We start from the raw sequence: 14,891 nt of genomic DNA, 5'->3' as shown, positions 1-14,891 counted from the left end.
TTTTTTGTTTAAAATTATTAATTGTTTTTCTACTTTATTTATTTTTTTTTTAATTATTTAATTGTTGTTTTTTCTTTTACTGACTTAAAAATCATTGCAAAGCATTTTACAATTAAGCTCGTTCTCACTCAATTATTAATTCTACATTTTAATTATTTAATATTTTTTTCGATTGTTTTATCTTCCATATGGACGCATACTACATATTATGATTATTTTTTTTTTTTCTAATTTAATTTTAATGACAATTAATATTATGTTATATATATATTAATTTTTTTTTTTTTTTAATTCAAGCATCACTTGTTAAATCTTTTCTGGCCAAGCCATTAAAGGAAAACATAAAATCGCAGTTTAATTGGAAGTTAACATTGTCATATTTAGTATAAATAATATTTAATAAAAAATTTAAACAAGCAAATATATTATCATTAACGAAAAAACAAAGATAAAATTTATCATTTGATAATAATTTATTACCACTGGCTCGTTTATCTTTCTTTAAATTAAATTAGTAAAAAAAAAAAAATCATTGAAGACAATGCTTATCTTAATATATATATTTAAAAACTCGAGACTTTTTCGTTGATAAAAAATGCAAACACAATTATTTTTTGTTTAACAGTACATTAAATAATTATTTAAAATGAATTTTTCTATTTATTATTATAATAATTGTTTTAAAAAAATCGATATAATATTGCTCAATTTTTTTGTTTATTTATTCATTTTTCTCACGCACAAATTTAACTCTTTGGCAGTTTTTATTATTATTAAATGTTTTTTTTTTTAAATACACTGGGACTCTGTGGTCGATAAAAAAACAAATAAACTTAATTAAAAAACATTATTAAATTTATAATATAATATTATAAACATTAACAAATTTATTTATTCAAAAAAGAAAAAAGTTTTTTTTTAATTTCTTTTCTCATTTAAAGCATTTATCTAGTTATTTTTTTTTAATTTAAAATTTTACTTTTCATTTAAATGAAAATAGATATGCGAATGAGATAATTTAAAGATATGTATCTACAAAGCGATTTAAATCTACAACCACAAAAAGCTGCTTTAATTTTTTTATTTTATTCAACATTAAAAAATTCGTTACTCTCATTCTCTCTCACAATTTTTGTTTCCTTCAGCAGGCAGTGTGTATTGATATTAAATAATTTTCACATTAAACTAAAAATAATAAGCAAAATATCGACGAAAAAAAAAAATGATAAGTAGATTGCAAATATCCATCGATAGTTTTTTTTTTTAAGTTCAAAGCCAGTGCATTCACGGTTTTATTATTATTTTTTTTTCAGACATAAATTTAATTTAATATTAATTATTCAAAGACACTAGACAAAACTACAAATATTTTTTTTTTTTTCCTTTTAAAATGTAGAACATATCTTTGGCACTTTTATACATTTAATATTTTTTTTTTTCATAAATTATTTTAACTGCATTAAAGTACCAGGTTTTTTATGATCCCAACTAACTTTTTTTTTTTTCTTTGATTTTATTTTGAAAACTATCATTAAACATCAAAAATCTACGTGTTATTTAAATAAAAAATAATTTTTTTTTTTTGAAAATACTATTAAAAATATTATTTCTGTATTATTTTTGTATTAATTTTTTTATTTCAGTCATTGTAATTTGACTCTGAGCATTTATTACTTGACACATTCATCAAGTTTCATAAAATTAAAAAAAACAAGTAATCAAAAAACAAAATTAAAAAAAAAACTAACCCACGGATTAATATCGTTTTTAATTTCAAACGGTGTATTTATTATTCATAATTTTATTATTATTATTATTAATTATACGTAGTGTGATAAAAACCACAAGCATATTTTATGTATGAGCAAAATAATGCGATGTAATCATTATCAGTACATTGAGCCAATGGCAAATACTTACACTTCAAAGTGTCTTTGCCTTTTCCAATAAATCATTGATAAATTTCTGTAATAAAAAAAATGAAAAATAATTAAATAAATATTATGTAAATATCAATTAGATATTTATTATAATTAATATGATTTACCTTGACATCATGAGGCTTTTTAGCATCTACCAAAAGCTCCTAAAATAATAAAAATAAAAAATTAACATATTGCTTTATTTGATTGTTGTTAATCATTAAAATTTTTAAATATAATTTTTATATTTACCTGAAGATGAGCTCGTCTATGATCATCAGTATCCATGTCTAATAATTTATCAATATCAACATCAACTTCACGATTTTTTCCATTATCATTCTGTAATAAAAAAATAAATAAATATATAATTTTACATTTTGTAATAATTCAAGCTTTATTAATTATCAGTTTATTGATTTTTATTTATTATTATTATTTTTGATAATAAGTAAATAACTTACAGCTGAATCATAAAGTTTTTGTAACTCATCAAATAGCCACATTTCAACAGCAAGTCTTTTTCTTATTAATGACATTTGATGTGATCCATATTTAGCTGTTAAAAATTTTTCACGTTTTTCTTTAACTTCACCTTTTTCAGTAAATGCAACATGTAAATTTGCACGTGCTGGACTACGTTCAGCAGTTAATACACCACCTCCTTCCATTTTTAATCTGAAAATAAAATTAAGTTATAAAAAAATTTTAAATAACAAAAGAAATTTATAAGCTATACATTAAACAAATGAATAACAAATGAGTGTTGTTGATTGTCATCAAATCAATAGAGTCATTTGATACTTTTTTTTTCCATAAAAACAATAACAATTAATTGAGCTTTGTTTAAAAAATTAAATTTCGATTTTTTATTAAGTGACTGACGTTAGAAATGTTTATGAATTTTATCTTCATAATTTTTTATATTACAGTTGTAATAAATTAATTAAAACATTATCAAAAAAAAAAAAAGACCTTGGGAATTTTCTCATGCACTCACATCCTGGACACGTACCTCCAAAGTCACGCAATTTATTGTTTTTTTTTTTCGCTGATTAGATGCAAAATTCCATATAGTTTACTCAGAACCTTTTGTCTTTATTTTCATAACAATACTTTCATAAATAAAATAAATAAAAATAATAATATTTTTAATAAATAATCAATTAAAGTACCATCATAAAATTTTGCATTCAAAAATTAAATAAATTAGAAAGAAAATTAGATAATTTTAATTATAAAAAGCCAATATATAATATTTTTAAACAAAGTAATTGAAAATAATAATAAATTAGATAATAAAGAAATAAATTTAATATCAATAAACCTTTTTTTTTTTCCTTTTTTTTCTAGTTCACAATTTGTCGGCAATTTAAAGTTTATTTAAAATGGTTATAACACTTTGAAATGAAAATATGTAAGTTTATTATTATCACAGAGAAAAAAAAAAACAAAAATTCTTGGATATTAATATAATATATAAAAAAACAATTAAAAAGATTAAAGAGCGCGTCCACTTGACAGAGAAATATGAAAGCGACACTGTCGTTTGTTTTATTTGCAAATAATAAAAAAAAAAAAATTGCACCGCTATCGTCCATCTTGAATTACTTGACGGCCATCTTGAAAATATGACATTGTAAATTCGCCCTAAAATAAGAATTAATTAACTTTGTTTTTTTTTTGTTTAAAAAAAATAATACCTATGTTTTTGTTGAGTAGTCAATGCAGTTGACAACTTGTCAAATTTATCAATAATACTTGTTTTATGTAAAATACAAAAAAACAAATGTCATAGTTGTCATTATTATTCATCGTTGTGATAAAAAAAAACAATTTTAATTTTTGATATAAAAAATTGTGTGTTAGAGTGTGTAATAATTTTTTGAATGAATGTTATTATTTTTTTTTTTATTTATCAATATGTATTCGACCTTTGGCCCACTGTATGGTTAAAAAAATAAACTGATAATTATACTGTTTTTTTTTTGTTTAATTAAACTTGATAGTTTAATTGATGAAAAATTAATTTACAACGTTGAAAATTAATTGTCATTGTGTTTTATTATTACATACAAAATATTGTAAATATATATTGATTAAAAATGAATCAACAACGACCAACTACATCAAATTTTCGTGTAACAACACCTGGTGGAATGTCAAAGTAAGAAATAAAAAAAAATAAACATTGTTATACTTGATTTTTGGAGTAAAATATTGACAATTTAATGATTATTTTTTTTCAATTCCAGTGGTCCAACACGTTATGGCAATCAAATGTCATTACCACCACCAATACCACCAAGAAGACAAGTTAATAATTATGGAACTCATTTTAATATGACACCAAGTTATTTAGGTGGTTATAATAATAATTATGGATATAATTCATTTCCTCTTAGATCTACATCATATAATAATTATGGTAATTTTAATGGACCAAGTGGTGATGTTGAAAGTAGATTAATACAATATGCTGAAGAAACAAGTAGACCAGCATTTGAATCAATTGAATCAATTGTAACAACATTTTCATCAATAACAATGATGCTTGAATCAACATTATTTGCAATGTCAAGTTCATTTCGTGCAATATTAGCTGTTGCTGATAATATTGGAAAAGTTAGAAATATGTTTGGACAAATATTAAATACATTTATACTTATTAAATATGCTAAAAAATTATATAAATATATTTTATTTAAACTTGGTAAGTTGTAATATTAAATTTTTAATTATTACAAATGAAAATTTGATATTTAATAGATATTTTTAAACAACAGGTTTACGTGAAGATGATCCAGATACTGATTTAGCATGGAAAAAAGCATTTTTAGATTCAGTTAATGATAAAAAATTACCAACAACAACAACATGGCCAATTTTTATATTTTTAAGTCTTATATTTGTCATTCCATATTTAATACATAAAATTATGAAAAATATAAATACAAATGATTTTAAAGAAAAAACATTACAAGATTGGCTACAAATAAATGAGCCAGTATATTCAGCAACAGTTATGTATGATTTTCAAGCAGCAACATCAAATGAATTGACAATTAAATGTGGACAAAAAATTTGGCTTGCACCAGAATCATTACAGCCAAAAAATAATCCTGGATGGTGTAAAGCATCAAATGGTACTAACATTGGATTAGTACCATCAAATTACATTCAAATTGTTGGTGAAATGAAGAAAAAAAATAAGCTTAATAATGAAAATAAAAATGATGATGATCTTAATACAACAATGGAAGAAACTTTTAATAATAATGATAAAAAAATTAATGATCCAACAAATCATGAAGTTATTTAATTTATTGAATGAATAAAACAATAAATTTTTGATGATCCTGATCATGACTCATAAATACCAAATGGTTACTAATGAATTTTTATATTTTTAAATGGTACTGAGGCTTGTAAATATTCCTTAATTTTTTTTTTATACTTTGTGTTAATCAATTTTATGTATTTATCATTGGGAATAATATATTAATTTAATAAAATAATAAAATATATGAATATGATAATTTTTATGACTCGGAGTAATTTTTAAAAATTAATTTTAATAGTAAGATTTATGTTTGACATCAGGGAAATTAATTTGTATGCTGTCATGAAGACCATGTGCTCTAAAAATTGATTAAATTTTTAAACAACAAAGTTTATCAAACGAAGATAATTGTAATGTTTTTATGACACTTTATTAAGTGTCAATGATTGAAAAAATAATTAAACAAGGATTAATCATGTTTAGGGGTTTTAAATAATAATGACAATTTAGTCTTTTTTCATAATTTTTGTAATATGACATTAACTGCAAAACAATCTACTAAGTTTTTTTTATTATTTATTATTTTTTGTCGTTAATAATGACAATGAGTTTAAACTGTCTTGTTGGTATTTTGGTAACAATTTCCGAAATATTTATCAAAGAGAATACAACTCAAAAAAAAAAACGTCAATTTGTTATTGTTTTTTTTTTTTTGTTTTATTTTTTTTTTTTTAATCATTACTCTCTCTTTTTATAACTTTTCTTAACGATATTTGAGAAATTTTGTTTTTTTTTTTTTGTTGTTTATTTATTTTACTGTAACATTGACTGTGTATTTTTTTTTTATACAATTGGTGGTTTTCTTTCAAGTTGGAACCAGTGTCCACAATCACAACGTTTTGGTTGTCCCTCGTGAAGCCACATCCAAGCAACACTTGTAGAATCACTTTCACAGATACAACCAACAATACGACAATCAAAAGCACTTGGTACTAAATTTGGTTGATCCTTGGTACCTGGACCACGCTTTTTTCCTTTCAACATAAATGGATCCTATAAAAATTAATAAGAATACATATTACATTTATTTTTAATGACAAATATATACATAACAAACTGTTTTTAATTAATAATTTAAAAATAAAAATCAATTGTTAATAATAATTGATTATTTTTATTGAATAAACAACTCACATCATTGCCAGCAATACGAGCAAGTAATTCCTTCTTCTCCAAACCAGTAGCAAGGTCCAGAGGTTCCGGGAATGCTGTTAATGAAAATAAAATTAATTTATTAATATTTATATTGATAAACAATAACAACAATTGCTTGTGTGTTATAGAAATATTAAAATTTTTCTTTTTTTGTACACCCAGGTCGGTCATCTTGACTTTGAATTACATAATACCAAAATTTATAACATAGAAATACACACAACTGACAATCAATAAATCATCAATAAAATTATTCCTAAATATTTTTATAAACAACTTACATTTTGCGTATTTAATTGATGATGTCGACAATCCACGACGTGATATTTGAAGAATTGTACGTCCGTACAACGAAGCCATTTTATTGATAATTATGGACAAATAATTTTTGTCTTTTTTTTTTTTTTGGGTGACTCTCTCCGAAGTGACTCTTCGGGCCGACTTCGACTGAGACAGACTGAGAAATAGCTATTTAAACCATAAACTAACAAAACAATGAGAAACACGAAATTCACGCTCAATTTAAATTATCAACAAATGATAAAACAAAAATCTTTTTAACCAAATGATGCTAACAGTTTTTCCCTGGAGAGAAAATATATTTTTCTCATCTCAATTAAATTTTTATATTTCATGGATTAAATTAATTGAAAAAAAAAAAAAAAATAATAAATAAAATTACATTCTAGATTTATCTATATATTTTTCCCATCGTAAGTGTACATACATGTGTAAATCTCCCACCCTAATATATAATTTTTCATAAAATAGAAAAAAAAAAAAACGCGACATCTATTCGCGAATCGAATATCGCGAGGCTTGCAACCTGTATGCCAAGTTTAACAATTTTTTTACATGGTGTGGTTTTTTTTTTTTATCAACAATTATTAAACATATTTATTATCAATTATTTAAACAATAATAATCATTAATAATATATTTATTTAATAAAACATTTAGTCATTATACAACAGTAATAATAAACGTGTCATTTAATACAAAAATTCAGTGAACATTATAAAAGGAGAAAAAAAAAAAAAAAAAAACACCAGTAGATTAATAAATTACAAAAAAAAAAAAAAAAATTATTTTTGTGTGTGTACGTGTGTGTGTTTGTAGATAAAATATATATTTTTGATATTTTTTTTTTCGTTTTTAATTTTTTTTTTTTTTTTTTTTTAATTTATTTATTTTAGCAATATAAAAAGTGAATAAAGTGTTGATATAAAAAGAGAAGGGTGGTGATATATAAAATAGAGTTTCCTTGAAAAAAAAGACAGAAATAACAAGAGTGACAAAGATAGAGAAAGAGAGAAAGAGAGAGAGAAAAATATATATTTTTCAGTTGGTAAAGGAGAGAGTAAAAACCGAGTAAATTTGCGTGAAAAAAAAAACCAAAAAAAAGAAATAAGTGGTCAAATTTTTATTTCCATTATTATTAATATTGTCGTGTGTAATAATAATAATAATACAACAAAAAAGGAAAAAAAAAAAATTAGCAAAAACGAGTTGGAAAAAGTGAGATAAAAATATTATAGCAAAAAGAGAGAGCAAGAGAGCGGAAGGAAAAAGAAAAAGAAAAAGATAATTAAAAATAATATATATTTCAATAACTAAAAGCAATAAATAAATATACATATATAATATTTATTAAATCAAGTGGAAAATTACAAACACACACAGTAAAAAGAAAGTCAAAAAGTTTTAGAAAAAAAAAAAAAAAGAAGAAATATATTATAATAATACCGCACGATTGTAGGTGTGCGTTTAATGGATCCTACAATCGGTTGGTATCAACCCGAGCAATCAGGTCCTGCACACAAATTGTGGCTTAATATTTGGGAAGCTGAAAAGGGTATTGATATATTAACACTTAAAAACGATAATAATAATAGTGGTTTATTTAGTATTGGTTGTAATAATAATATAAATACAATTAATAATAATAATAATAATATAACAACAACATCAACAACAACTGGAACATCAACAACAACGTCAACTTCAATAAACACAATGAATAATAAAATTCAACAAAATCAAGATTATATACCAATTGATAATAATAATTATCGTATTATTGATGAACAACAACAACAACAACAACAACAACAACGACAATATATTAATCGTCATTATCAACAACAAAATAGTATATGTAGTAATATTTATTATAATCCATCAAAAAGGAAACCTGATAATCGTGCAAGTACATACGGCATGAATTATAATTATGATGTACTTATTGGTGAATATGGTGGATGTCCTTGGCGTCCACCAAATCGTACTTATACCAAAGGAATTGTTGGGTATGATTATTTATTCATTTAATATTTCATTGATTAATTTTAATTATCAAAAAAAAAATTTATAGGATTATAATTGGGCTGCTTGTTTAAGGTTATGTTTAATTTTTTTTTTTTGAAGTTATCAGAAAAATGCGCAATGTTTTGTTAATAATAATTTTAATTTTTTCATTTATGGATATTTTAGGTTAGATTTTATATTGGGTTTTTTTTTTTTTTTTTTTTTATCTTGATTGAGATAGTACACGTGAGACAAGCTGATTTGATGAAAATTATTTGCCAATATGTTGTTATTATGATTACCAATGATTACAGAATTATGATAATTTAAAAAAAATAAATAAATAAATAAAGTTTAAAGAAATAGAAAATAAATATTATTTATTTATTTAATTTTTGAATAAATATTTTATAAATTTTTAATTTTATTATTTATTGTCATTTTGAAAAGTATTGTTTGTAATAATCAAAATATTTTCAAATAGATTACACGAAGAAATATTGGATTTTTATGCATACATGTGTCCATCAAGAGAAGAGCACAATATGAGAGTTCGTGTTGTCAAGAGAATAGAACAAGTTATTTATGACCTCTGGCCTGATTCAAAGGTCGAAGTTTTTGGAAGTTTTAGAACTGGTCTTTATTTACCAACAAGGTATGTTAATATTATGAAATATAAATAATAAATATAGATACTTTATTATATAGGAATAAAGTATAGGAATAAATAATAATTTTGATAATATTTGTTTTTTTTTTTCTAGTGATATTGACTTGGTAGTTATTGGTAGATGGTCAAATTTACCATTACGTACATTAGAAACTGCATTACTTGAACAAAATATTGCTGAACCATCATCAATTAAAGTATTGGATAAAGCAAGTGTACCAATTGTTAAATTAACAGATAAAGAAACTGAAATTAAAGTTGATATTAGTTTTAATATGAATAATGGTGTTAAATCAGCTGAATTAATTAAATCATATAAACGTAAATTTCCAGTATTGGATAAACTTGTATTGGTTCTTAAACAATTTTTATTACAACGTGATTTAAATGAAGTATTTACTGGTGGTATATCATCATACAGTTTAATTCTAATGACAATTAGTTTTCTTCAATTACATCCAAGACAAGATGCATATTGTTCAAATACAAATTTGGGAGTATTATTAATTGAATTTCTTGAATTATATGGTAGAAAATTTAATTATGTTAAAACTGGTATTAGAATAAAAGATGGTGGTACTTATATATCAAAAGATGAAATATTAAGAGATATGATTGATGGACATAGACCATCATTATTATGTATTGAAGATCCATTAACACCTGGTAATGATATTGGAAGAAGTAGTTATGGTGCACTTTATGTTAAAGATGCATTTGATTGGGCATATTTTGCACTTTCACGTGCTGTTAATCCATTAAATAATTTGGCAAATGATGCTACTAAATGTAGTATACTTGGAAGAATTATTCGTGTTACTGATGAAGTTATTGAATATAGAAAATGGATTAAAGATACATTTCAATTACCATTAGAAATTGATTCATTTTCAAGTTCAACTGGATCTGATGCTTCTACATTATCAGCACCTGCCAGTGATACAGTAATTAATTTATTTTATTTTTAAACTTAATGTATTATCTTTAGAGCGCAATGATATTTAATTATTATTATTTTTTTTATAATTATTAGGATTCTGAATGTAGTCGTGGTAATTCACCAAATACTGGTGGTAAAGTTGATGATAGAAATAAAGATAGAAATTCATATAATAATCAACAAACAAATCAACATTATCAATCAAAAAAACCATACAAACCAAGTGGACATGGTAAGTTTAAAAATATAATTTATACAAGAAAAAAAAATACATAACAATATTTATGAACTATAATAAAAAATATAAATAGAAATTATTTTGTTTGAAACATGAGATAAAATATTCAGACAAGGTTTGAATATTTCATATATATATATTTCAAGTAGGAAAAATTGTTTATTATTTTTTTTTTTTATTTTATAATTAACAATGAAATTAATTAATTTAATTTTACAAAATTTACAGGTCATCCTCAACATCATCATCATCATCATCATAATTCTCGTAATAGTTATTTACGTGGTATTAATAATAATCCACTTGGACAAAATAAAATTAAAAATTCACAACAAAATAATATTAATAGTCCAAGTAACAATAATAATACCAACAATCAAAGTCCAGGTACACGAAGTCAAGCACAAAAAAGAAAAAAAAGTGTTAATCATCGAGTAACTAGTGATTGTGTACGGTGATAAAATATACATAATTAATAATCATGAAAAAAAAAAAAAAAGAATTAAAAATAATAATCAAACGAAAAACATAAAAAAAATAACAAAAAAAAAAATATCATAAAAAAACTAAAAAAGTCTTGATAAAAGAAAAAATTTTAAAAAAAATTTAATAATAATAATCAGTTCCTTTTTTTTTTTTTTTTTCTTTTCAATCTTTTGAGTATATCTTAGCAATAATAAAACACCAGGTAAAGTCTTATACATTAATTACAAAAAGAAAAGAAATTTTAATTTGCATTTCATTTGATTGACTCAACTGAAAAAGAAAAAAAAAAAAATCTTACTATTGAGGGACGAAATTTCGAATATGTTGATAAACAAATGAGTGATATTAATAATGGTGGAAAAAAAAAAAATATTGTTGGTACATGAGCATTTTGACGATAGACAATTAAATTAAATTTTTTTTTTTTTTGTTTTATTTTTATATAGAAAAAAAAAAATGATAATATTGCAAAAAAAAGAAAAATGTTTTTGTCAATATTAATGTATATTATTGGTTCACCCTAATCTTAGCGAATGAACCAAAGATTATTTTTTTCAACATTAATTTTATGATCTTTGATCTCTTACGATAAAAAATACTGTATTTTTGTTTATAACTTTTTTTTTTTTTTTTACTGTGATTTTTCCCAATTTTTCGAGTGGCCAATATATTGACTATATATTTTTTTTTTTTCGTTTTATATAAAATAATAAAAGCATGACTGCGATCATCAGGTGTTTAATTTCCACATACACACTATTTTATGTAAATTTATATAATATTTTATCGACATTTTATTCATCGAATTAATCGATAGTATTAAAAAGAAAAAAAAAAATTTAGTAGTTTCAAATAAATAATACAATAAATCATAATTTTTTTTTTTATATAAATTGCACTTTCATGAATTATATTTAAAGCAATAACGTTTTTTTTTTTTTTATAAATGAGTTTTCTTTGTCATGTATTAATTAATACTAATTGCCATTAATAGAAATTTTTAAAATAATAATAAGAAAAAAGTATAGTTAAACTCTCTTGTTGTGCTACAAATAGTTTATACTTATTTTTATTTGTAATTTTCTGTTATATGTTTTTTTTTTGTTTTTCTTTTCATGAATTTATATAAAAAAAAAAAAAAAAAGGAAAACATTCATGAAAAGATAAGAAAATATAAATGATAATTATTTTTTTTATATTTATTTATTTACTAATAATTATATTGAAAAATATTAGTATAATTTTTACGATACCGATATTATAAAAAAAAGCGCAGAAAAATAATTAAAAGTTAACAATAACATTAAAATAAAAATCTTTTTTTTTTTTTTTTTTCCTTTTTTTTTTGGGACTTGCCTAATGTACATATTGTAAAATAAGCTATATAAATTGATTTAATGAATAATTAACAGTTGTTTAGTATCTAAATGTATAAAAAAAAATTTAAAAAAAATTGCGTCACAAAATTAAAGTTAAAAAAAAATATGTTTGAAGGAAAAGTAAAAAAAAAAAAAAAGAAAAAATCATGAATATAATTTAAGAATAATAACAACATGTAAAAGATTGAAGAAAAAAAAAATATAAAAGTGGTTTTTTTTTTCTTAACTAAAGTTAAATAATTGAAAAAAAAAAAAAAAAAAAAAAAAAAAAACTTTATAAAAAATATAAAGCCAATATAAAAATATAAATATAATCATTTCTTCCTTTTTAAAAAATTGTATAAAATAAAAAAAGATTAATTATTGTTTTTTATTATTATTATTATTATCTTATTGTAGAAATTCGTAAAAGCTTTTTTTTTTTTTAAAGAAAAAAATTCATGTAACACATTTTTAATATAAAACAACAACATAATGCCATGTAAAAATGATAAAAAATTGTCTGAATTGTTTGTATGATTATTCTTTAGCACATGTGATGCCTAAAAAAAAATTAAAATTCTAGTTTATGCTGCTATTGTAACTTAATTCAATATGTACAAACTTACGAGACTGCCATTGAAAAAAAAAAAGAAAAAAAAAATAATAAAAACTAATAATCGGTCTTTGTAACATACCACTTTATTTATATACAATAATTGTATCATAATCTTGAGTACAAACATATAGTTCATTACGTTTTCATAATAAAAAAAAAAAAAAAAGAAAAGAAAAATTAAAAAAAAAAAAAACAAATAAAGAAAAACGTAAAAAGAACAAATGTTAATTGTTTTAAATATTTAATTATTAATTGTATCCATAAAACTTACCTAAATAATTTAAAGTTTTTTTTTTTTTTTTTTTAAATAATTAATTAGTTTTCAAATAATTTATTATTGATATTTGATTTTTATTTTTTCAAATTGTACAGTACTTTAACTGAAGATGACTATAATTAAGTTTACATTATTATTATTACTTTTTTTTATTTATTATTGTTTATTCATCTTGTAATAACAATTATACAATTTTTTTTTTCTTTTTGTTTCTTTTTCTTCTTCTTCTTCTCTACTACTTTGAAAAAAAAAAAAAAAACAAACAAAAATGTATAATAAATTGATTTATTTTTCTTTACGTTTCCAGTCACCCCAGATTGGATTTGCATCAAGTTTAACCAGACGATCATAAGTTGCCAATTGCCATTCTCTTGAGAAAGTATGTGGTAGAGGTGGATAAACTAAAATAAACAGAAAAAAAAATAATTATTTGATTAAGTATGTTGAATTATTTATGTTGTTTAACTGGTTCATGATAACAAGAAGCAATTAATTAAATTAATAAAATATACATACCATATGTTTTGAGTAAAATGAATATCCACAATGCAATACCAATACCAAAAGCAGCACAACCAGTTATTGATTTCCATTCACCAGTTGGTGCATCAATTTCAGCAAATGTTTGACAAAAACTAGCACGATAAAGTTCTTTTTTTTCATTTGTACTTAATTTTTTCCAATCACCTTTTTCTTTTTCTTTAAGTGCTTGAATGTCTGGTGTTATTTCCTTATAACGAATTGCTGGATATGGAAAATCTTCAAGATCTAAATATGATGCTTCACCATTAAGACCAAATCCAACAACTTCACGATTACCATATTTGACATTTATTGGTGGTGCATCATTTGAATATGATCTTACACCATTAACAAGATTCCTTCTCACCAAGGACATCAGCAAAGTTCTACCAGCCATGTTTTCTGTTAAATAAAACAAATATCTATTATTATTATTTTTATAAATTAAATAAATATCAACATTGTGTCAGCAATCTAATTAATATTTATAATAATTTAAAACTTGACAACTAATTTTTATTGTCTAGTTTTTGTTGTTGTTGTATTTATTGTTGTTAAATTTTTCAATAAACAATTATGAGAATTTTTGAGTGTCTAAAATGATTACCTAATCAATGTAATAATTTTTATGATTTTTTAATAAATTATTGGCTTTAAATACTACAAGTAAAATATATTAATTATGTAATTTAATTTTTTGTTTTTTTTGTTTTTATTGTTTTAAGTTTATTTATTATGTTTGTTAATTTATTTATTTATAAAAAAATAATTACCGTGTTGGATATATTTTTTTTTATTATCCGAAAACACTTGGAAAGATGGCCGCAATGAAAATTTTTAGTACATTGACGTTTAAACCATGAAAAAAATATTACAACTTAGATGGTAAACATTAGTTTTTTTTTTTTTTTTTTTGTTTAATTAGTTTTTAGAAATTAATTAAATAATTTAATAATATTTATAATGATTGAAATAAAATAATTTTAATAAATAATTTTTATTATTTATTTAATTGAAAATTAATTGTTATTATTATTATTTAATTCAATTGTAA

General features: G+C 21.8%; 5 protein-coding genes across 8 annotated transcripts; 2 read left to right on the top strand and 3 right to left on the bottom strand.

Moving 5' to 3' along the window:
* Positions 1-1,290: 1,290 nt before the first annotated feature.
* Positions 1,291-3,088, bottom strand: LOC122857100 (protein phosphatase 1 regulatory subunit 14B). Of its 4 annotated transcripts, none has more exons than XM_044159087.1 (5): positions 2,898-3,088; positions 2,387-2,600; positions 2,175-2,264; positions 2,048-2,086; positions 1,291-1,965 (listed from the first exon to the last, which is right to left on the bottom strand). In XM_044159087.1, exons 1-5 carry the CDS (start codon positions 2,912-2,914, stop codon positions 1,924-1,926), a joined length of 402 nt encoding a protein of 133 aa, XP_044015022.1. In that variant the 5' UTR covers positions 2,915-3,088; the 3' UTR covers positions 1,291-1,923. The 4 variants fall into 4 exon arrangements, with proteins under 4 accessions (XP_044015022.1, XP_044015025.1, XP_044015023.1 ...); XM_044159090.1 differs by having other exon boundaries at positions 2,923-3,087; XM_044159088.1 differs by having other exon boundaries at positions 2,938-3,086.
* Positions 3,089-3,649: 561 nt separating this feature from the next.
* LOC122857099 (peroxisomal membrane protein PEX13) lies at positions 3,650-6,108 on the top strand. The gene is made up of 3 exons (XM_044159085.1): positions 3,650-4,089; positions 4,178-4,635; positions 4,709-6,108. Exons 1-3 carry the CDS (start codon positions 4,028-4,030, stop codon positions 5,242-5,244), a joined length of 1,056 nt encoding a protein of 351 aa, XP_044015020.1. The 5' UTR covers positions 3,650-4,027; the 3' UTR covers positions 5,245-6,108.
* On the bottom strand, positions 5,976-6,877 carry LOC122857101 (cytochrome c oxidase subunit 5B, mitochondrial-like). Its single transcript, XM_044159091.1, has 3 exons — positions 6,702-6,877; positions 6,400-6,473; positions 5,976-6,258 (listed from the first exon to the last, which is right to left on the bottom strand). Exons 1-3 carry the CDS (start codon positions 6,778-6,780, stop codon positions 6,049-6,051), a joined length of 363 nt encoding a protein of 120 aa, XP_044015026.1. The 5' UTR covers positions 6,781-6,877; the 3' UTR covers positions 5,976-6,048.
* A 248-nt stretch (positions 6,878-7,125) lies between these two features.
* On the top strand, positions 7,126-11,486 carry LOC122857097 (terminal nucleotidyltransferase 4B-like). Its single transcript, XM_044159084.1, has 5 exons — positions 7,126-8,729; positions 9,212-9,382; positions 9,492-10,341; positions 10,431-10,569; positions 10,804-11,486. The coding sequence occupies exons 1-5, from the start codon at positions 8,191-8,193 to the stop codon at positions 11,031-11,033; spliced, it is 1,929 nt and encodes a 642-aa protein (XP_044015019.1). The 5' UTR covers positions 7,126-8,190; the 3' UTR covers positions 11,034-11,486.
* A 2,062-nt stretch (positions 11,487-13,548) lies between these two features.
* On the bottom strand, positions 13,549-14,889 carry LOC122857096. Its single transcript, XM_044159083.1, has 3 exons — positions 14,611-14,889; positions 13,832-14,239; positions 13,549-13,716 (listed from the first exon to the last, which is right to left on the bottom strand). The coding sequence occupies exons 2-3, from the start codon at positions 14,232-14,234 to the stop codon at positions 13,601-13,603; spliced, it is 519 nt and encodes a 172-aa protein (XP_044015018.1). The 5' UTR covers positions 14,235-14,239; positions 14,611-14,889; the 3' UTR covers positions 13,549-13,600.
* Positions 14,890-14,891: the final 2 nt, after the last annotated feature.

The sequence above is a fragment of the Aphidius gifuensis genome, linkage group LG5 (genome assembly GCF_014905175.1).
Source record: "Aphidius gifuensis isolate YNYX2018 linkage group LG5, ASM1490517v1, whole genome shotgun sequence".
Classification (NCBI taxonomy): domain Eukaryota; kingdom Metazoa; phylum Arthropoda; class Insecta; order Hymenoptera; family Braconidae; genus Aphidius; species Aphidius gifuensis.
The sequence above is the reverse complement of the archived record's forward strand: the minus strand, read 5'-3'. Positions and strand labels throughout refer to the sequence as shown.